General features: G+C 34.6%; 1 protein-coding gene across 3 annotated transcripts in view; it reads right to left on the bottom strand.

Annotated features, from left to right (window-relative positions):
* LRRIQ1 (leucine rich repeats and IQ motif containing 1) overlaps positions 1-21,693 on the bottom strand; it is a 117,327-nt gene that overhangs the window by 95,400 nt on the left and 234 nt on the right. For 2 of the 3 annotated variants that reach the window (XM_064509843.1, XM_064509837.1), the window contains exons 2-12: positions 20,592-20,907; positions 19,278-19,389; positions 17,226-17,320; positions 15,889-16,003; positions 14,914-15,143; positions 13,123-13,197; positions 11,747-12,958; positions 10,673-10,825; positions 9,021-9,171; positions 4,348-4,541; positions 3,463-3,590 (exon numbers count right to left, since the gene is read on the bottom strand). In XM_064509843.1, coding sequence (XP_064365913.1) covers positions 3,463-3,590; positions 4,348-4,541; positions 9,021-9,171; positions 10,673-10,825; positions 11,747-12,958; positions 13,123-13,197; positions 14,914-15,143; positions 15,889-16,003; positions 17,226-17,320; positions 19,278-19,389; positions 20,592-20,732 — 2,606 coding nt within the window. In that variant the 5' untranslated portion in view covers positions 20,733-20,907. Of the gene's footprint in view, positions 1-3,462; positions 3,591-4,347; positions 4,542-9,020; positions 9,172-10,672; positions 10,826-11,746; positions 12,959-13,122; positions 13,198-14,913; positions 15,144-15,888; positions 16,004-17,225; positions 17,321-19,277; positions 19,390-20,591; positions 20,908-21,449; positions 21,598-21,693 lie in introns of those variants that run through there. The other variant, XM_064509840.1, reaches the window with a different exon arrangement.

Below are 21,693 nucleotides of genomic sequence, written 5' to 3'. Positions count from 1 at the left end.
GAGATAAACATATCATCAGCGAAGAATTACTGAAAATGAAAAGAATGCTGACTGCTAAAGAAAAAAAGAGAACTATATCCAAATATAACTTTTTAACAATTGATTAAATTCGATATCCAGTGCCATTTAGATTTATCAAGATGGCTCTGGAAAAATACAATCAAAAATACAACGGCTTGCAGTGTCAGTGAGCTCAACTCTTACCTCTGAGATATTGTTTTAAAAAGACAAATGTTTTGTAATTTAAATAGCAAGAACAATATGTATTAAGAAAGTGGTGAGCTAACCTTTTAACATTTCTATTACAAGCCATTTAAGAATAATATAAATCTAGTTGCAAAACATGCATATGAGCAACATGTTCACAAAGATTATCATCCTATCCAAACCTCACCTCTTAACACCCCACTAAATGGAATTTTTGCAGCCGACTTGAATTTTTTAAATTAAATTCTTATCTACCATCCTTATGACACCTTACAGAAAACAAAAAATGACCCTTGCCATATTAAAACAGAAATTTTGAGAGAGATAAATTTGTCTATTTTGAAATTGCACATAAAAATGTATTGGCCATCTGAACAGTAGCTTGATATAATGTCTCATTGTAAAACTTTTATATGAAAAATTAGCAAAGAAGCTAAATAATTAAGCTGGATTACAAGTAAAAATAAATACCACAAGACCTTTTAATACATATTAAATACATATTAATTTTTGTCCTAGTGGCAAGGTTTTATTTCTCCTACAAAAACAGTGTTTATCCAAATAAAAAACAAAAGCTTTCCTTTTATAAACTAACTTAATGCTTGTGTTCTCCAGGTGCTATAAAAGAGAACGCAGATCTTCATAGCCCCATTTCCACAGTGTTAAAGTCAACATCATTGACTGTAGCTACTGCAAGGATTGAGTATATGCTTGGTATGTGAAAGCCATAGTAAAACACTCTTGATAAAAGCGGTAGCGGTGAAAGAGTTGCCATTGGTATATTTGAAGGAGTTCATCAGTATGTTTTATTTAGCTCTACTGTAACTCCTTCTTGCTACATTGTAGATTTAAAACAGAATTGTTTTTTATTTTGGAGATTTTTATTTAGCAATTTCTGGCTTATAATACAGACAAAGCATCTCATAAATAAAGAACTTGTAAATTAATGTAAGATTTTACTTTTAGAAAGATCACAGATTCACAGCATTACCATTATACAGGCTTCCTGCAATCAGTAAAAAGGAAGTGGCACTCAGTGCACACTTAGAAAAAAAAATCCTCCCCAAAAAATCATAAAATTGCACTAGCTGTAGGATAAAAGTAAAGAAACAGCTTTTCTTTCAACAGCTTACTCCATCACATTCACTGTTTCTATATAGAACATCAAGTTACTTATGCTTTAGCAGACACATATGGTGCTGCTTATAAGTGTACATAAAGTGAGTGTAACAGAGCAGGCTACTGAAATGCCAGGAATTTTGAGGCTTTTAATCTGCATTTAATGCTATCTTGTCCTGCTTGCCCCACAGATTCAAGATAAGGTATAAATACAAAGGAAAGAAAGGGAATTACATTTTTTTTTTTTTGAAGGGGGGTTATCAGCACATCTCATTTGCTGATGCATAAACATGTGTTTTCTCCCAGTCTAGCAAGAGAAATTCAACTGACCAAACACTGCATCTCAGCCTGGCTACTAGAAAAGCAGAAGCAGTGCAATGGAGAATAAAAATTGTAAGATCATGGGATGGGTAAGCGACATAGGGTGCATCTACATCGCCGATGTCAACCTAGATCCAGAGGCTCCACTCCAGCTATTCCTGATGCCATGCTCCTAATTTCTTTGTCTCCATGGCAAGCAAGTCAGACCTTCAAGCAGTTTTGAAAACATCTTATTACACACAGTGCAGCCACACCTCAATGTTAGCAAAAGAAAAAACAGGAGAAAGAGGAGGAAACTGCAAGAAGATACAGCCACACTAGTGTGTGTTCTATGGGAAGATGAAAAAAGAAGGAAAAAACATGAATGGACGAAAAAAACAATATCCAAACAATTTGTGAAATTCATGCATACAGCCTTATACTTTTATCTAAGATTCCAAATTAAATCAATACGGATGATTCAGAATCTAACACTCAACAAGTAATGCTCTCACTAGTCACAGGCAGGAAGCACTTTCTCCAAACTCCAGAAGAACGAAAAACCTCTCCCCCAACAACTTGAAGACTAAGGTCTTTCATATTTACATCAAAGAGTTTACATGCATGCTACTTTATTAGAAATGACCTGAAAACAATCTGAGAAGTTTATATACTCAAACAGTAATAAATTTTCCATAAATAAGAACATCCTTTATGTTAACTGGATTCAGACTTAGGGATCTTTTTCCTCCCAGAGTCACAGCTAGTTGACTTTGTCATATAGGATGGGATTCATCTTTTCAAATGTAGATACCCACATGTGAGCTGGTCATCTAGACTCTGCTAAGAGTCTATGAAGATGAACAGACACTTGCAGGATATAATTAATCTCACAGCAGATGTCTAAAAATTGGAGATGAATCACACTCTAAAAGTATCTCCTTCTCTCCACTGACTATAACAGGAGCTGTAAGTGATCAGTTCAGAGGTAGATATTCTAAGCGTTTAAACAAGATAAATCATAAAGGGAAACTGATAATATAGAAATATGGAAATAATATGGAAAAAATCGTCAATTCATATCAATCTACTATCAAAATCTATGTCACTTCTAAAACTTAGAAAATTCAATTAAAACAATAAGGAACAATTATAAGTTAAGAAAAAACAGTGGGGAGAATCAAGGCTTTGACTCTGAACACCTGGTCATTTGAATTCCATAAGTATACAGATTCGTTCATAAAATGGAACAGAAAGTTAATTACATAATACTTTAGTTCATGGTCTAGTTTTATGCTTTTCGTCTTGATTCATCCTTTCTATTTCATACTTTTCAAATTAAACCATAACAATGAAGAAAAGGCAAATAAGCACTACTAAAGCTTGTTTTTCAGGCATCAACACATCACGTATATGAAATAAAAACCCAATGAACATTCTAACTTGTACTCTTTTACTCCAGTAGCTGCACTTAACATAGCCTTCAAAGTCTGTTTTGAATAAGCTGGCTGTGAAATATGAAGTTCGACAGGGATACTCTCAAAACAGTTGCTAAAGTAAGGAAAAAAACAAGCTACCATGGTTTTAATAATACCACAATGCTCAAAAATCATTTTCATATAATATCTAACAGAAAAATTTACTTTTCATAGCTACTGCTGTTTCAAATTTTCTTAGCTAAAGGTGGCCAATGACATTACTTGTCAAATACATTTTTTCAAAGAACTGGACAAGACAGTGATATTTTCAGCACATTCAGAATTATATTCTTTAGATAAGTGTTACATTAGTAAATACTATATCAATTTTGTTAAATGGAAGAATGTTTTTGTTTACCTATTTTGAGACAGTGAAAGAATCTGCAACAAAGGCAACCAATACAAAGAAAATGTTTTCATAGAAGAGATGCTATTGTCATCCAAATAGAGTTCTCTTAGCAGAACATGATTTTCCAGTCTTGGAAGCTAAATTGAAAAGAGAAGGTAATTTAAAATTAATATTAAATTAGAGAAATAACAATGGAATGCTTGTCAGATGCTTTTCACCAATCATCACTAAAGTAATACACGTAAAAACACACTTTGGACATACGTATCATTTGCTTATTATACATGTATCAATTGTTACATATAATTTCTACAACCAGCTTGTAAATATTTCTCAGTGTCTTCTATGTAGACTGAATATCCAGTATAATTTTTTAAAAAGGGCTAGAGAGCCATAGTCTTACTATTTTATTTCTGCAGCTTTATGCTGCTTATTGAAAATGGTTTTCCTCTCACAGATTCATCAGAAAGTCATTGTCAGTAAAGATAATTAAGTGTACAGTTAGCAAACTAGTTTCTTATTTTGAACACTGCGGCACAAACTTCAACTTTTGGAAAATCAGCATTCATGAAATTAACCTAAGCTATGGCTTCTCTGTAGTGATAAAAATATTTTGGTACATTTTAAACACAGAATCATCATTGCATAATGCAATCTGAAGACTACCTGCTATAAACCAAGGAGGGAACTATAATTGCTGTGGGGACAATTTTTAAAGCGCTTAGGAGGAAGAAAATACTTAACCACAGTGATAGCCATTTGTATCTTTAAAAAAATCTCTCTCTAAAAGAAAAAAAAAAAAGCAAAACAGCACATGATCAACATTCTGAACAATACTACCAGTAACAAAGAAGTATGTACAACAAACATCACATTTAAATCAAAGCCTTTTACCTCCTGGAGGTTATTGCCTTGTAACTTCAGAATTTGAAGTAGGCCGCTATTCTCAATGCCTTCAACCTGCGTGAGATGATTAAAAGAACAGTCGAGGTGCATGAGAGTAGGTGCTTCACAAAGACCTTTCGTACTGATTAACTGATTATGATCCACAATTAACCGTTGAAGATTTTTCAGTGACTCCAAACCACCTGGAAAAAAAAAAGCTGAATTAACCCACACTGAAACCAAAAACTGTTGGTTTCCCAGTATCAAAAAGAACCTCTGAAGTTTATACTCATATATATACTCATATACTCATGATATCATATCGTATATAGTAACAATTAATATTACTCCTGTAAAAGTTTTAAAAATTCTTACTGTATTTTGACCCTTCCAAACAGTACTCTTTCCTATGCTTAAGAGCACAAATATATATAGCTTTAGAATGTGTACAGTTCACAGATTTCTGGTCCTATTAACTAAGTAATAATAACTCAAGCACTTCTATTGGAAGAGAGAGTGATAAGCTATACCTACTATGCTAGAACAGTTTATAACTGTTATTCAGAACCCATGGGCTTTGTGAAATGCTAACAGCCCTCTTAAAATCCATCCTAAGAATAGAAACAGCAATTCTGTTTAAATGTTAATTTTCATTATTTCATTTTTAAAGGCCTTTAGAAAGTTACCAGCAAGATGAGAACAAACTGTGTTAATGTAATATACCTAGGCCAACACCAGCACTATTAATGTGAGTGTGTCCTCTTTAAGGAACTGTCATAAAATAATTTTTATGAAGAAACTTATAAAGAAGTCTAGTGTCTTTAAGTATAAAGCTATACTTATACAGTCATTATATAGCCTACTTCTGCCAGCTAGTGTAGAAAGTAAGAATGTGTGATATCTCCCCCACAAAAAGACACAAAGGAAAATCTCATGTCAGTGTCCATTCCTTCCACAGAATTTTTCCCAAATAATCCTCTTACAGCAGTAAAATCAGACTCTCTTTCCAGTCTTATAGATGCTAGATGATCTGTAACGTCTACCTTTCTAGAGCACTGATGTACCTAGGTGCTACGGGTCCAAGCACTTTTTTTCCTATATTCAGCAGTAAAGCTCCTTTGAGAGGGGACACTTAACGAAAGGGATCTAAAAAAGGGAGTTCCTCAGCTTACTTTTCTTTCCAGTAGTTTTCACAAGATTGAATGTTTGATGTAATACTCTGTCTCATCTTTACCTCACTCAAAGCTTCCCAGGTTTGCATAAGCAACTTGGGCAAGCTTTACAAAGATTAATCTATCTTTGTGATTATCTTTGGAGAACAAGATGGACTGTGAGAGCAGCATAAGCCACAGATTGTTTACAAGATGGAGGAGGAAGAAAAGACAAAAGATAAGAAGAAAACTGAAGTAAAAAGAATTAAATGTTAAAGTTAGAATTAAATAAAAAAGGCAAACAAAAAACAGGGCTTTGCGTCATAGTAATTTAGAAAAGGAAAACACCTACTGGAAACAACACATTCACCTGAAAGTGTATTGTATATTAAAGAGATATCATCCTACATCTAAAACAAATGTTGCATACTGTAACTTCCAAACCAAGTTTTAGGAAAAAAATATGCAAGTCTTTAATTATTTTGAAAGAATTTCAAACATGCCCGTGACATTCAATCCTGCCTGCAAGATCCTGTTCTGTGGGGTTTTTGGTGCTTGGAAAAAATAAAAAGGCAACTAGCACCATCTAGCGGTCTCAAAACAATTTCATTTCAGACAGTACTCAACACCTTCCAGGACTTCTTTGCAAGAGCTGTTTCCATTTTTAAGTTTCCATTTTTAATACCAGCATAGCAATATTGATAACTTGAAAAGCACTGAGTTATCATGGAGTTGGAGAAAAGGATAGATTACACATACAATAAGCAGAGCGAGGCGTTAATACAGGATCTAGGAATTTCCCATTCTGCATGCTGCACAAAGCATTTTTTCACATCTCCTTCTCCCGACCTCTCTTGTTTAATTAGACTGTATGTCGATAGGAACACACATGCCAAGGCTGCCTACAATGGGATCTCAACCTATTTTGGAACTATCAAATGCAATCCAAGAGAAATATTTAAGAGGCAGAAAAATATAGTAAAAGTGGTGGTATTTTAATACTACTTTTACATATATGAAAAATTAAAAATAAGCATGAAAGTCTTCTGCACATTTCCAGAAGATATTGTCTGTTTTACATATGATGCAGCAAACAATAGCTATGTCAGTATACAACAACAAATCCCACCACAAAAAAAACAGTCTGATTAATGATGTGCCTTCTTAAAAACAGTAGGTCCAAAGCAGCACTGAAGAGCATCCCTATTCTAGGATAGCATAAAGAAATTTTACAACCCCCCCAGCATACTTATGCAATAGTTCATTTCCTGTGAATTAAGTCAAAATGCTGCTTTTTGTGTGTGTGAAATATAAGAAGATATTTAAGCATAGCATCGATCTTCCAAATATATACATACACTAAATTTCAATATATTAAAAATGCTGTTACATAGTTTGTGACCAGGCATTATTAAGTGGATATGCATAACTGAGACATAATTTTCACACTTCTACCTTTATTTTATGGGTTTCTGACAACTCTCATTTTTCCCCAACTGATGCTATATTTTAGTGAAAAAAATCATAGTACACTTGAAATTTCCTACAATCAGTTATTAAAGCAGAAGTATTATAAATAAGCCTTACTTCTTAGTGAAAAAAACACTCATTATTAAAGCTGAATGAAGTAAGTGTAACCAACACAGAACACTACACCATACTGCAACTTCCAAACATAAAAAATAAAAATAAATAAGAAAATAAATAAGAAAAAACTAAGTAAGATAGTAAAATAATAATAATAAAATACAAAATAAGAATAAAGTAAGCATAAAATAAGAAAATAAATAAATGAAAAGGCTGAATTAAGCCATACTATGTCATACTTTCAGGAATCTTGCAGCCACTTTTATCAAATGAAGTATATCTGAAAAAGAATCTCATACAGCATGATTGGCCACAAGGGCAACCTTCTTACAACCACTTTATTTCACCATTTCTCTTTAGGATACTGATGTGCTTTTACAGTAAATGTTGGTATTCCAGCACCTCTATTCACAAGACTATTCTCAAGTAATATAAATTATGTTCACAAACACCAACATTTCAGATTTGGATTATTTTCATTTATTAGCAAAAGACATTCAAAATATCAACATTAAACCTACTAAATCTTAGTATATATCGAACATGAGGGTTTGTACATATCAACATAATTTCTTCAATTTTCCTATTTCCTCCTCACTATGCCCTTGTTATTTATCACAGAATTGCATCAATCTTCATATTGGTTCAGTCTCCTGTTTTTGACAATGGAAACCATTTCTTTCAATAAATCTTATATGTGAATGTGTTTCATTCATTAACTTCAAAACTGTTTTATTTTACTTTTCCCCTGTCCAGGTAGTTCTCCATTATACGTATTTTAAGGAAAATTAAAAGTCTAAATCAAGATAAGAACCAAAATAGTCTCTTTTCTACTGTCCCAACTCTGAAGTCTTTCCAAGGAATATCTCCAAATTGAACACAGGCCAAGAACACAACTAGAAATCCACCTTTTTAGGTTTCCCAAACAACTTTTCAATTTACATAAAATGAATTACTTCATCATATGGAATTTTTCTTTCTTGCCCATAAGGACATCTGATCTGATTTCAATGGGAAAGTGTCTGAAGGTTAATCTCCATTGAAACACCTGTATGTTGGTGGCATTGACAAACCACACAGTATGCCACCTATCAAAACCCCACTTCCTACAGCCATAGGAAGGCTGTTAAATCTAGTTCTGTTCTATCTGCTGTACTGCCTTCTTGGAGAAAATCTGCTGCTTTCAGCCTTGAGAACTCCCTTTTCAGCAATGATCTGGCAATTTACCTCTTCTGAACTGTTAATGTTTCTTTTCAGGGACCACTAATGGTCTTACCTCCCTACATGATTCCAAAACCAGAAAACTACTTGCTCCACTTAAGTACAGCAGTGCCCCCAGTTATTTTCACTGCCCTGTACTTTCCTGCCCTTCTATCAGTGAGAAAAGGCTCTGGATCCTGATTACACCTATATCGAATCTACATAACACAAAGCCCATGAGTCAGTATCTTTGGCTTGCCAGCAGCTGAGACATGATATCTGCCCCTTAGGCACTATACAGTCTGAAAGGCAGTTCAGGCAGACAGGAGAAATACTCGTTCTGTATATAAGAAATTCCTGGCTGGCGAACAGAAAACATGCATCTCCTGGTACAAAGTTTTCACTTAGCGATGCATCTGTTGAGTGATCGGGGGCCATGTGAATTCTAACTGGTTGACTGCATGCTAAAAGACACACTTGTTGTGTCTTTTGGAGAACTGTTGGACCTAACAAAATAAAACATGCTGCCTCCATAAATAAAATAGGTGCAGCAGGCATGTCAACACTTAATGAGCCAAGTTGACTATGCTCTAAAATGCAGATCTCTCCTAGTCTGTTTCCTCATTCTCCTCCTTGGGTTTAGCAGTTGGCTGGCCCTGAATCCAAGGTTAAGTATAATCCTGAATGTAAACAGCACAAGTAAGCCTTTACACAAATTGGAGTAATTTTTCATAATTTGCTTACCAATTCGAGTGATTCTATTGTAGGAAAGTTCAAGATTTCGGAGATTTCTGCAGCCACCTAAGCCACAAACTGATGAAAGATGGTTCTTATTCAGAATTAGAATGCAGAGATTTTCTAGATTCTCACAGTCTATGATCTGAATGTTGTTTTCCTGTGACAAAGAACAAGAATATTAAATAGCATTTTAAGTGAAATAGCAGAATAAATGTAAGAATATGGTAGATATTATCACCGTTGTTCATTTTTAACCTAAACTTCTAGCTAATGGTAAGGGCATCACAATTTTTTTCCACTAGGAAAATAAATTGATGAGTCATAAAAACTGCTTTTGTGTCCTACTAGGAGAGAACCAACAGACATCTCATATTGCATTCTGTCTCTAACAACGCCCAGAAGTTTAAAGAAATAATATAGTAAGTCAAAGATTGGATGGTCCTTCCCAAATACACTTTCCTACCTTCACAAAGTCTGGGAGACTGAACAAAAAACTGCACAAAAGCCATCATATCTGCTAGATGCTAATGAAGACAGGTATGACTTTGATAGAATCCTATTTACTAAAAAAGGAAAATAAATGAATACTATCTTTAGAGGTATTTGATCACAAGCATTTACCTGCTTTTTAGCTAATGTTCTTCCCCCCAAAACTCTTGCTTTTTTTAACATCCCCTCAAGCCATTTTAATAGCGCTTCCTCTGATTTCTCTTTTACTATTTCCTGCTTTTATTTACCTCTGTTGTTCACCTGCAGATGCTCAAAGAAAAAAAACCCTTAAATTTCCTGCCATTATAACAAATCAATTAAGCCCAAGAGACTAATTCCTATTCCAGAATTAACAAGCTGACTTGGTTTAGGTGCAAGCTCCAACTGTGGGCATAGATACAAAGAGGTTTCCTTTGGAAGCCACAACACTGATTCCTTCCTTTGGACAGCCCCTTCACTTGTATCAGTAAGTCAGAGCAGCGAACTGGTATGGCTTAAAAGTTAGTTAAAAGGGGCAATATTAAGTAGGAATGAATGTCCAAGGGAAGCAAAAGGGCAGCTGCTTTAACTATGCAAGAAAAACACATGAAACAATCTTGGATTGTTTCAGCTGTTACAAAAAAAGACTGTTCCTTCATTTAGGTTAAATGGAAGACAACAAACACATTAGCTGGAATCATCAAAATATAAAATATTATTCTTAAAGTATTAATAAAGTATTTATATATTATTAAAGTATTAATAAAGTATAATTAAAAGTGTATCTTTTAGGAGCCTTCACCAGAACAAAATAAAAAACACACTTTAGAAAGAACAGTATTTACTGGGCAAACAGGAACATTCAAGACTTCTATAAACAATAAGGGCATATTAACTTTCTTGTGAATGGGTATTGTCAAAACAACTCAAATCAAAAAGGTAAAAAGAGTTGCTTGACATAAGTTGTCAAGTTCCACAAGTGAGATGCATCACATGAGAAAATGTTTTCTTTTGTCATTAAGAGAAACTTAAATTGCCACGTAAGACATAAGACAGTGTCAGGTGTCTAGAGATTATACCTCTAGTATCAGTCATTATACTGTTCTTTGAGTAAATACAGTGTAACTGCCTGAACAGCAAAAGTGGCAGTCCTTTCCAAGTTATAATATAGAATCAAATGTGCTGGGTACCTCCACATTGATATACTTTATGTCCTTGCAGTTACTCAGTCCTTCCAGTGCCACTAGTCCACAGCGTCTGAGAGTCAATACTTGAAGATTTGCACATTCAGATAATGTGGAGAGGTTACATCTTGGTAAATCTTCGAGTGTCAGTATTGTGACCTACATGCATTTAACAATATATAAGATTAATTGTTGCTATATTTACCATTCATTACACAATTTTATGAGCTAAGTTTAATTTCTAAAGTTTTTTAAAAAAGACCAAAACTACATTTTACTAAGCCTTTATAAAATGTAAACAACTAATATGTTAATTCTTTCATACAAAAAAGGATGGTGATGACAAGTTTGATCTATTAATTAGGAAATGATACCGTAAAAATCAGTTTGATTTTGACATCCTTCTTAAAATAAATATAAAGGATACACTACTTACGATATTGAATTTAAACAGATGGAAGACTGCCACTAAAGCAAAGCAATTAGTGCTGTGGATTTTGTCCCATTACAGTCCCATAAATAATGACTAAATGTACAAGAATAGACCAAAACAGTTCAGACTAAAGTTCTATCCAGCACAGCATGTAACCGCAGTGTGGACAGCAAGAGAACAGCGAGCATGTGGTGATGCTCAATAAGTGTTGGGAGCCAAGAGGTATTTCTTAAGGCAAAACACCACCTATAAGGTAATTAGCAATGTCTTGCTTCTGGAAGAGACTAGTGTTCTCAAAACTCCAATAGGGCTAGATGAGCAGCAGCTGAAATGCAGTACAAAGGCAAAACCTTGCTAACTTAGCAGAAAATAGGAGCTGGAAGCTCCTGCCACAGTCATTGACATTGTCAATCATCTGAAGACTGCTACCATGCCAGCCTGCTCCACAATACTCACAAGAATTCAGAGGGCCTGTATCCTACATCTGTACAGAGGATCTCAGAGTTGTTGCTATAACCTTCCCAAATATAATTCCTTCCTCTTCCATTTTTCACAATGGCATTCTGCTGATATTCGAAAAGTACAGAATTCTATAGAATATAGAAGCCAGTACTTCTTATTTAACTCTACATCTTGTGTATAGTTACCTGCTGTAAAGTGCTCCAAGGGCCACTCTGAATGATCTTTTCTATACTTAATGGAGGCATCCTGTTAACTGAACTTTTCCTTGGCTGTTTTTTTTTAGTTACTTCCTTTCTTTGATTTTCTCCATATATTTTAGACCAAGGCTTACATGTCTTCATCCAATTTAATCTCTTCTCTTCAATATCATCAGGAAGAATTTCTAGTCTATCGGAAAACTTAGCTACATCTTGAATTCTGTCCCAATTCTCACCAACCTTCTCATTAGAATCTTCCATTAGAAACACAGCTGTCTTCACTGTTTCAGACTGACAAAATTGATCTTCAATTTCTCTATTATTGGCATTTGGCTGGGCATTCAGTGGACTACTGTTTGTATTATTTACCTTATTTTCTACCACATCACTAGCTCTAAAATCAACAGATTCATTCTTTGAAGTACATGTAATTGTAGCTTTATTAATATCTCCAGTTTCTGAGTAACTTTTTTCTGCGCACATTACTGAATTTCTATCTATATTTTCATTATTTATTTGAGAAGATTGTTCCTTCTTCTCCGAATTTAATATATTTGGTATTGGTGGTGTCAACTTTCTTTTTACTGGAATCACCCAATTACTTGTTTCATCCATTTTTTCAGATTGATTTTCTTCTTGTTCTATTAGTTGTTTACTCAGTTCCTTTTTCTGTTCTCTTATTGCTTTTACATTTTCTCCCAATTTTTCCTCTGCTACATTTTCTTCATTCTTTTCTCCATCTTCATTCATCGTAACTCCTGCTGCTTTTTCTCTCAATTTTCTTTGTTCTTCTCTTCTTATCTGCAACTGTTTTTCGAGTCTCAGGCTTACTTTCTTTTTCTCATATTCCTCACGCCTCCTCATCTGTTCCAAATATAGCTGTCTTTCTAGTTCTTCTTGTCTCTTTTTCTCTTCTTTTTTATGCTTTCTTTCTTCCATGCGCCTCTTCATTTTCTCCTCCTTTTCTTTCATTTCCCTTTCTATTTCTTCTTGTATTTCCCTTTCCCTTTTAATTTTATCTTTCCATTCTTTTAAGAAGGGAGCATATTTTTTATGGACTAAAAATGATCTAAATCTAGCTTGAATTTTCACAGCTGCTGCATTCTGTTGCTCTGCCAAGTGTTGTCTTTGTTTTGCTCTCTGCTCTTCAAAGGCCTTTTCCTCCTCTTCCACTTGCAACTGTAGTTTCATGATCAATTCCTAAATCAAAACAACAATGGGGATAGAGTTCAGCCATTCTGAAAACAAGACAGGTGTTGATATATATTTATTCTTAAGCAGCAGATTCTGGTGTATTAACTGTTATAGAATAACATTCATATATTCTCATGTTCTTTTGACAAAAATTCTTTGTACGACCTTACCTCATGTTGCATCACTTTGTCTCTCCAAGCTTTCTTTTCTTTCTGTAACTCATCTTCCATCATATTTTGTTGTTTCTGCACAACAAATTAACTTAAATGAATATTGTACAAAACCCTGAATGTCACAAAACACCCTCTCTCTGAAGTCCCCATCTTCTTGACTTTCCAGTGATCCACTGTTGTGAATGCCTGAAGCAAAATGAGAAGCTCAGCTGTGGGGAACAAAATAAATGACTGGATATTCAGATCAAAAATGCAGATTTGGTCATACACTGAAAGAGACCTCAGCATATGGTCCAAACAACTCCCACCTTCTCCTAACTCTATTCTATCACTGAAAATGAAGACTATGCTTATGAAGACAACATTCAAAATATACAGGGATTATGGCAACATAACAAAGTAATCTCTGAAACCTGAAAGAAAAGTTCTGAGAGTAGCATGAACAGACGTCCTTTAATTGCAGTGGTATAGTAATGCGGATGGTCTTCAGTCTTTCAAACAGGATTTTTGCTGAGTAAAGCTATAGGAAAATTTTTCATCAAAACTGTTTCCAAACTGAAAATGGAAGTTCAAGCCTATTTTCTCACTATTTGAAAATACATAGCAATTTTTTTTCCTACACATGCTAAATCAGAAAGAAAACCCCAATGATCTGGAATTACATGTGACTGAAAATTAGGAGACAGTAACTACCTAAAAAATTAAGGATAATCCAGAACCATCTAACTCCTGGTAGAACCAAGATAAAATCATTATCAGACAAATTAAATACACAGTGACATGAAGGAACCAGTATATACAAACCAGCACTTCCAATTTGGAGCATAAAGTCTTCCAGGTGTCTAAGCATTGCTTTTCCTGCATGTTCAGAAGCGTGCTGTTCAGAAATAGGAGACTAGAAGTCTAGGTCCTTCTGTAGTGGAGGAAAGTGCCTCCATCTCTCACTTCCAGAAAGAGTGCACTAGGCCCAGGACTAACAATTGTCTGAATGGGGACATGCTCCACTTTGTCCAGAGAAAGAAAGCCATTCTACAACCAAAAATAATTTATGACATCAAGAGGAAGAGGAAGCCCTATTTTGTGGTCTGTTGAAAAGGAAAGCCTGGATTCTAATCTGTTCCAAGAGGTGCATTTGAAGGATTGGTAATAGGACACAATTTTAAGACAATTTTTTCACTTTCCTCTTTAATCTCAAGGAATCTTGCATTTTATTCCATAATAGCCCAAAGTATGAAGGAAGGAGAAAGTGTGTTCCATTCTATTTTATTCTATGAGCTGGTGATAAGAGCATGTTCCCATGAACCACAGGTTCAAACCTCATCAGGTTGAGGAGGACCAAGGATCCTGTTTTCTCACTTCTTGGCCAAGCACCATAATCATTAGGTTACTATACAACAGGAGGCTGATGACACTTGTTCCAGAAGAAAGATCAGTATTTAATAAGGCATAGTGATCATTTTATTTTTGTGAGTATCTTAGCACCCTAAGTCTTATCTCAGGGACTCTGGCTGGAGTCATATCGTAAACATCTAACAATGTAATAAAGGCAAAGCCTAAAAAGCAATTTAACATTTAGCATAGTATATCAATTCACTGTTAATCAAAGCAAAAGAAACCAAAACCCAAAACAGCACAGGTCATATTTATATATGACTTACACCTCATTTTGGTATCATGAGTGATGGAGTTTAGGATGGCCATCAGGTTTGGGAAGATCTCTTTTGCATATTAGATCTTGAATTCAAATAGCTTAGAAAGGAACATTTTGGTTTCAGTATCATTAATTACCTTATGAAGAAGCTCTAACTTTATTCTTTCAGCCTCAAATTCCTCCAGACGCTGCAGTTGTCTTGCTTGTTCCTCTTCAATCTGTTTTTCCCGTGCTTCCCTCTCAGCTTTCCACTTTTTTATTTTCTCATCTTCAAGTTCCTTTTGTCTTTTCTCCCACTGCTCAAATTCTTGCCTACATTTTTCTTCTACTTCATGGTACGTAAAGCTTATGCTCACGTCAACATCAGCTAAGAAATTGTAATCAACCAAGTAAACCTTTTATTTAAATTCATAGTAAGCATCAGAAGCCATCTTGAAGTATGGACAAGAAACACAACCAAAAGGATTCTGTGCTGGTACGGCCAGCAATATACATCCTCCAGGAAGACAGGACTGCAACAAGCCTTTCATACCAGAGACATCCCTGCCTTTTTTAATCATAAAGTACACTTACTATTGCAATCTGTGTTTCCTGCCACGGTCATGCTTGCTCTACCAATGCATATTTCAGGATTGCACTTTAGCTTCAGGAGAAAGGTCTTCCATGGCCATCAACAGGGGTTTTATAACTGATCTACACCAACCCCAAACATGCAGAGACCATAGTAAAAGGGAACAATCCCACCCAGTATGACTATAAAAAAAAAGGTAGTTGTAGCAAAGCATATTCTTGATGCCTCCAGTTTGGCTTTCATTTGTATTTATAATTACTTAAATCATTTTTGGAAAATGTTTTTTGGAATAAATTTATATCGAGACCTTGAAGACAAATAAGAGGATAATTTCCTAATCCTGAATTTAGATAAAAGCATAAGCATCTGCTCGCCTATGTCCAACTCATGAAGAATCTAGATCTATTGGATACTATAATTTTGTAATTCTTTACAAAGAGTATGAGGCTACTAATGATAAGCAAAAAGAAATACTTATAGGAAGATTTGTTAACATGATGCTAAAGAGCAACACAACCAAAGAAATAATGAATTCGCTTACCTGCAACAAAATGTTCATCAGTGACCTCTTTAATAGCATCATCACTTCTGGACTGAGTGCTACAATTAGCAGTTGTAGCAATCTGCAAGTCTTCATTTTCTATTTCAGACAATACCTAATATAGTTTAACATTGTCATTAAGAAACATGAAGTGTTGGAAAAATCTGAATTTAAAAGCAAAACATTATAAAAACTCTGCAGGACAAAGATAATCTCCTCATCATATGACAAGCATAATAATGACCCTGAGTGCTGACTTGTACCCCTAGACATTGTATAACGCAAACATGCATCAGTCAAAATACTGTTTTCTAGAGTTAGAAATAATGGATTATTTTCCAAAAAAAAACTGGGGGGGGGAGGAATTTTGGGGGGATTAGGTTTTTTGTGATTTTGGGGGTGTTGTTATTACGTATTTTGCAGTATTTGACTTGGAAAATGAATATTTTGTGTTTGGAGCTTGTTTTGCTTTGCTTTAAAGTAAACACTACATATATGCATTAATACTGTTAAGAACATACAAAAAGAAATAGTTACAGAGTTTTTAAGAAACTGATTTGAAAATAACACTATGAGCACCAAGGTTTGCTATATTCCTTTCACAGTTTTTATTGGCAAGAATTAATCTATTCTTTCCGCTCATTCATCATCTGTTTATCACGTACTCCAGACATACTATTTATTCCGCAACTGAAGTCATAGAGAATAATTGTGCTGTTTTAAACAGTGGTCTCTTGAGAATAAAGATTTGTGTTTGCAACAGTGCTAACTAGTAAAAACAAGATAACAAAATAAAAATAATTAAATTAAACATAGGTCTGTGTTTTTCTAAGAACTTTAGGAAAGTATTCACTCAAAACCCCTTAAAATATAAAAGCGAGGTCCACAATGCTTGATTCTTTGAAAGTTACAGACATTATGAAATTAATACTTTCTATAAAATAATGGAATATTTTAGGAGCCTGATTAAGAGGCTAATCATCATAACAAAAGGAGTAAGATTGAAGAAGTTTAAAAGGATTATAATATTATTGAGATAATATTCTACTAATAAATAACAATAATGGATTGTTTAATTTTGCTTAATTTTGTTGATTTTTGACCTTCCAACTAACGATACGGACATTTATTCCAAATTTTAAAACTTACAAACACAGTGTCTTACAATTGATGTTGCAATTCTAAAGAAAGGTGTATGCAAACTCATCTTAATACTCTGTGAATAGTCTGAAAGGGACAAAACACATCTATAGGGCTCTTTAGGATGCCAAGTAAGCATTATCTAGACTACTTTAAAGAACTTGGTTCACTACATGTATTGTTTAAATAGAGAATACCCTTTTTTTAAATTCTTCTGGATCTTCATTATATTCCAAAGCCAACTCTGCCAAGTAATCTGAAGCATGGCTAGAAACTACTTCATAAACATTACCTGAAGAAGAAAGAAAATATACAGGTTAGGACACAGACAGAAAATCTCTTTTCAGTACTAGAATTCTGCTCTACAATGCTTAGTTACTATCTATCTTCAGACTACAAAGAAATAAAGTATTTTTTTCTTAAAAAAAAAAACTTAAAAAAAGAAAAATCTCTGTTCTTTATGTACTCTACATATGGCAGTCATTTTTATAGATTAAAAATAGCAAATATGTATAACTTGAATACACACAGTGACACCATAAGAATCCAGTGATAGCAAATTCTATCTATGAAAAGAATTCCATGGTATAAAACATATTAAAACATTTTCTGCCTAAACATCTGAATTTGTAAAGTTTCTTACACCAAACTACTGTATGTCAAAAACTTGACAGTTTTATTATAAAAATAATAAATGAAAATAAGTCTGTTACAAAAAACATTTAAAAAATCCTTCCTTAAAAATGTATATAAAATACTGAACTTTTGTTCTCAAAGACCCTTATACTGCATGAGTGTGATGATAAGAATTACTAAAATGGAACAGACAATGCCAACTGTATCATGTAACATATAAACTATGGGCTTGGCTTCAGTCACACAGCTGGTACAGCTAGATTGCCCCCAGTAACAAGGCAAGTTCATTTAATGTTAGCTTGGATATCTCTACAGATCGAATCTAAACATACCCTAGAGGGCTCAATTGTATGTGAAGTCTTAACTTCAGCTCCCATTTGATCCTCACGAGGAGTCTGGCCCAGGTCAACAATTCCCATTTCCTGTAACTTATCTCAATCTATGGTTTACCATCAGATGAATTTTTAGAAAAAAATCAATTGATGCTCAAAAGCTAATCCTAGCAGACCATATTCCATGATTGTATTCCTAGAGATTATAAGCATGGTTTCTTTTCTATATGTGTGCATTACTTTCAAAGACATGATTATCTGACTAGCCTGATATTTAGCACTCCTCATGACTAACACAACTGTGTTTTAAGAATTGGGCTTCCTACTCTTCAGAAGAGAAGGAGTACTATGCATTAGCTCTTAATATACACTAGTAATAAAAACACCTATGTCTATGTTTACCTGCAGTGAAACTGCATTACAGCAGGGAGTAACTTTTACCTGAAGAAGCAACTTAAGTGCTTCAGCACAGTACACATGAACTTCAGTGTCAAAAAAATAGAAATAATACGTATTTAAAGATTTAGTGCTATGGTCCACATAGTCATAGCTCACTGCTTTCAATATTGGATCTATTTAGGGAAGAAGACGCTTAGATATAGGTACACACGCTAAAACTGTACTCTTTGAGTTAAGAACGGATATTTTCTGAATAATTTTTTTAGAGCTAGGATGGCAGCTTATTGTGCCTAGTACAACTAGGTAAACTTCATTTCACCAGCTGTGAGTAAGCTGCACAAATGAAATGCCTTACACTTAACCCTACTGAAACTATGCTGTTAATACAGAAAGGTGCAATCACTTACATTTAAGCAATGATGCAAAAAAGAATGCAGGCTTTAAGAATGCTATAATGGTAATTCAAGTTAACAAGTGGCTGTAGTAATAATATTGTTTTATTTATGGATTCCTCCTAAGCAAAAAAGGACTTTTGAAACAATAAAAGCCAATGCCTTTAAATCGGTTGTAAATTATTACTCACACACTTACAATCATTATCTTAGCAAATCCTTCATAAATGAATTATTTTATAGAATAAAAAGTGCTGCATAAAATGTTTATAAAAGATAATCTCTCTCCAGAAGATACATAGTTACATTTAATTAGAGCAAGCTGAAAAAAAAAGATCAAAGATGTGACAATACTGGGAAATGAGTTTGAACTGATGCAATAGCTTTCCTGGCTTGCTGTACTTAAAAGTTTACATTGTTTTTTCTGACAGTTGCTAGTTCCAGTGGTAATATGAGGTGCACACATATTGTAACTGTGATCCCTGCTTACTTGTAGTTTCTTCATCTTCTAAGTCTTGCAGTATAAACTTTTCGACATCTTGATTTCTGTTCTTTATAAAGTTTAAATAGGACAAAACTGATTCTGGCAAGTCATCTGAAATCTAGAAAACATGTTGTTTGACAAAAATACTACATTTTTATCTTACAGCCACAACCAGAGATAAATACTTAACATGCAAGAATAAAGACCCATTTGAGTTTCACCCAAACAGTACTTACGAATGCAAATTTTAGTAGCTACTGTAGCTACCAAGATTTTTTCCAATTCCTACACACTTCTCATTTTGCTTTTACTGTTGTCTCATCACCCACTGAATAACTAATAATTCTAATTATTAGTTACATTCTAATTAAATTCTCAGTAGAATACATTTTAATATCTGCTATCTTCTGCTATCTTCAGAAGCATGTTTCATTTAATATTTTTCCTTCGTAATTTGTTTGGACCAGGAAATTAAGAAAAGGCTTAAGATAAAAATTAACCAAGAAAAATCTAGACATATGGTGCACAGAGTCTTTGACATAAAGATGCTACAGCTCTTCCAGAAAACAAATTATTTTTAAATTATTACAAATGTTTAAAATATTGATGTAAATCAGATACTTCAACTTACTCTACTACACAAATACTTTGTATTCAGAAGACCATCTTTTATCCACTTCAGGGATTTGGGAAAACGGACTTTCTCTATGAACTGTAAACTGCTGTAAACGTTGCCAGTATTCAGCATGTAAGTACATAAATAATTACCAATGATGCCCTGGCCTACCATGATTTCATGTCAAATATGTGGTTCATGTTCAGATACGCTACAGAGCAGTCCATAGCCTATGAGTCTGAAAGACTGCAATAACACAAAAAGACCCAAAAAAATGAGTGGACTTCAGAGAAAAATCTTTCCCCAAAATAAGAAGTCGAACCAAAAGAAAAAAAGAGGTCTTCAAACATATTATAAAATAGTCTTTTGCAATATTTAAATCATTGTGTGCATCATTAATGCATTGGCTTTTTTATCCAAATTTTAATCTAGCTCATTAACTTAAAAAATTTTCCAACTTCAAGGGATTCTAAAATAAATCATGGTCTACTAGAGTCTGATTTTCTCACTTGAGCAGAATGCGGATGCTATGTCTATTTTACAGGAGATTATATTTTCATGAAGCAACAATAATTAGACTGTTTCTCAGAATGAATCCTCTGGTTAGATATATCAGGATAAAGTTTGTTCATCAGATAGTATAGGCATTGGAAAGCCTGCTTTCAAGAGCAGGTAAAGGAAGTTTTAGCCCACTCAATACTTACTGTCTCACTGTCACTCAAAGCTTCTTCTGATACATCTGTGTCAGGATCATCTGCTTCAAAGGAAGAAACACTGATCCTGCTCAGTTCAATTTCTATTTCTTTTTCAATTCTTTCAACATCTTCTGACATTCTATTTTCCATAGTTTCTTAATTGCTTTCAGTGCCACACAAAGAAAACATTAACTTTCAGCACTGCATAAACCAAAATAAAAGGTGTGTTCACTCAGTGTAAGTTTATTCAGATATAAGTTTATTCAACAGTAGACTTAAAACATGAAAAGGAACAGCAGATGTTTGTTTTGAATAACACTTTGCTCTGTAACAGAAACATACAAGAAAGAGGTTAGGGGGAAAAAAAAAAGGAAAAAGAAACGGTTAGTTTGTGGTAAGAAGATCCCTACAGTATTGTCTATCCCTCTGAATTTTGCAAGTGTTACCAAACTGGAATATTAAAAAACTCTACTTCTTGTGGATGGTACCAGTGCTAAGGCCTATGCATCACATGTAATTTTTCTGACCATACTAGCTGCTGAGAACTTTAAAAACAAAAAAAAAAAAAAAAAAAAAAAAAAACCTAGAGATATAATATATATATATTTCTTTAAACAATAAATACATAAACATAATAATAGTTACATAATAAAGACTCAGAAACCAGAAAGCTCTTGATGAAACTTCATTGAAAACACACAAAGCAAAACTACATCACAGCTTTAAGGCCAAGTTCCAGTTTCTGGAAAACTTCGGGCTAAAAAAGCAGCAACGACAGAGGTGAGAAAAGGCCGAGGCCGCCCCAGACGGGCGGGGAAGGGGTCCCTCGCCGCTGTCCCCCCGTACCCCTCTCCCCACCCCTAGTACCAGCTGAGGCCCGGGGCAGGCAGCCCAGACCCACTCCTCTGGAGGCAGCGAGCAACTCCCCGTCCCTGCCCAGCTCCCGCCGAAGGCGAAGAGAGATACGCTGAGCGCCCCCGAACCGGAGACGCCTCCTCGCTCGCGGAACTACACCTCCCAGAATGCACCGCGCGACAACTGCGGGCTCACCCGCCGCCGCCCCTAGGCACGCTGGGAGCTGTAGTCCTCCCGCTCTACTAACCCGTACCCC

Source organism: Dromaius novaehollandiae, chromosome 1 (genome assembly GCF_036370855.1).
Source record: "Dromaius novaehollandiae isolate bDroNov1 chromosome 1, bDroNov1.hap1, whole genome shotgun sequence".
In the NCBI taxonomy this organism is placed as follows: Eukaryota; Metazoa; Chordata; class Aves; order Casuariiformes; family Dromaiidae; genus Dromaius; species Dromaius novaehollandiae.
The sequence above is the reverse complement of the archived record's forward strand: the minus strand, read 5'-3'. Positions and strand labels throughout refer to the sequence as shown.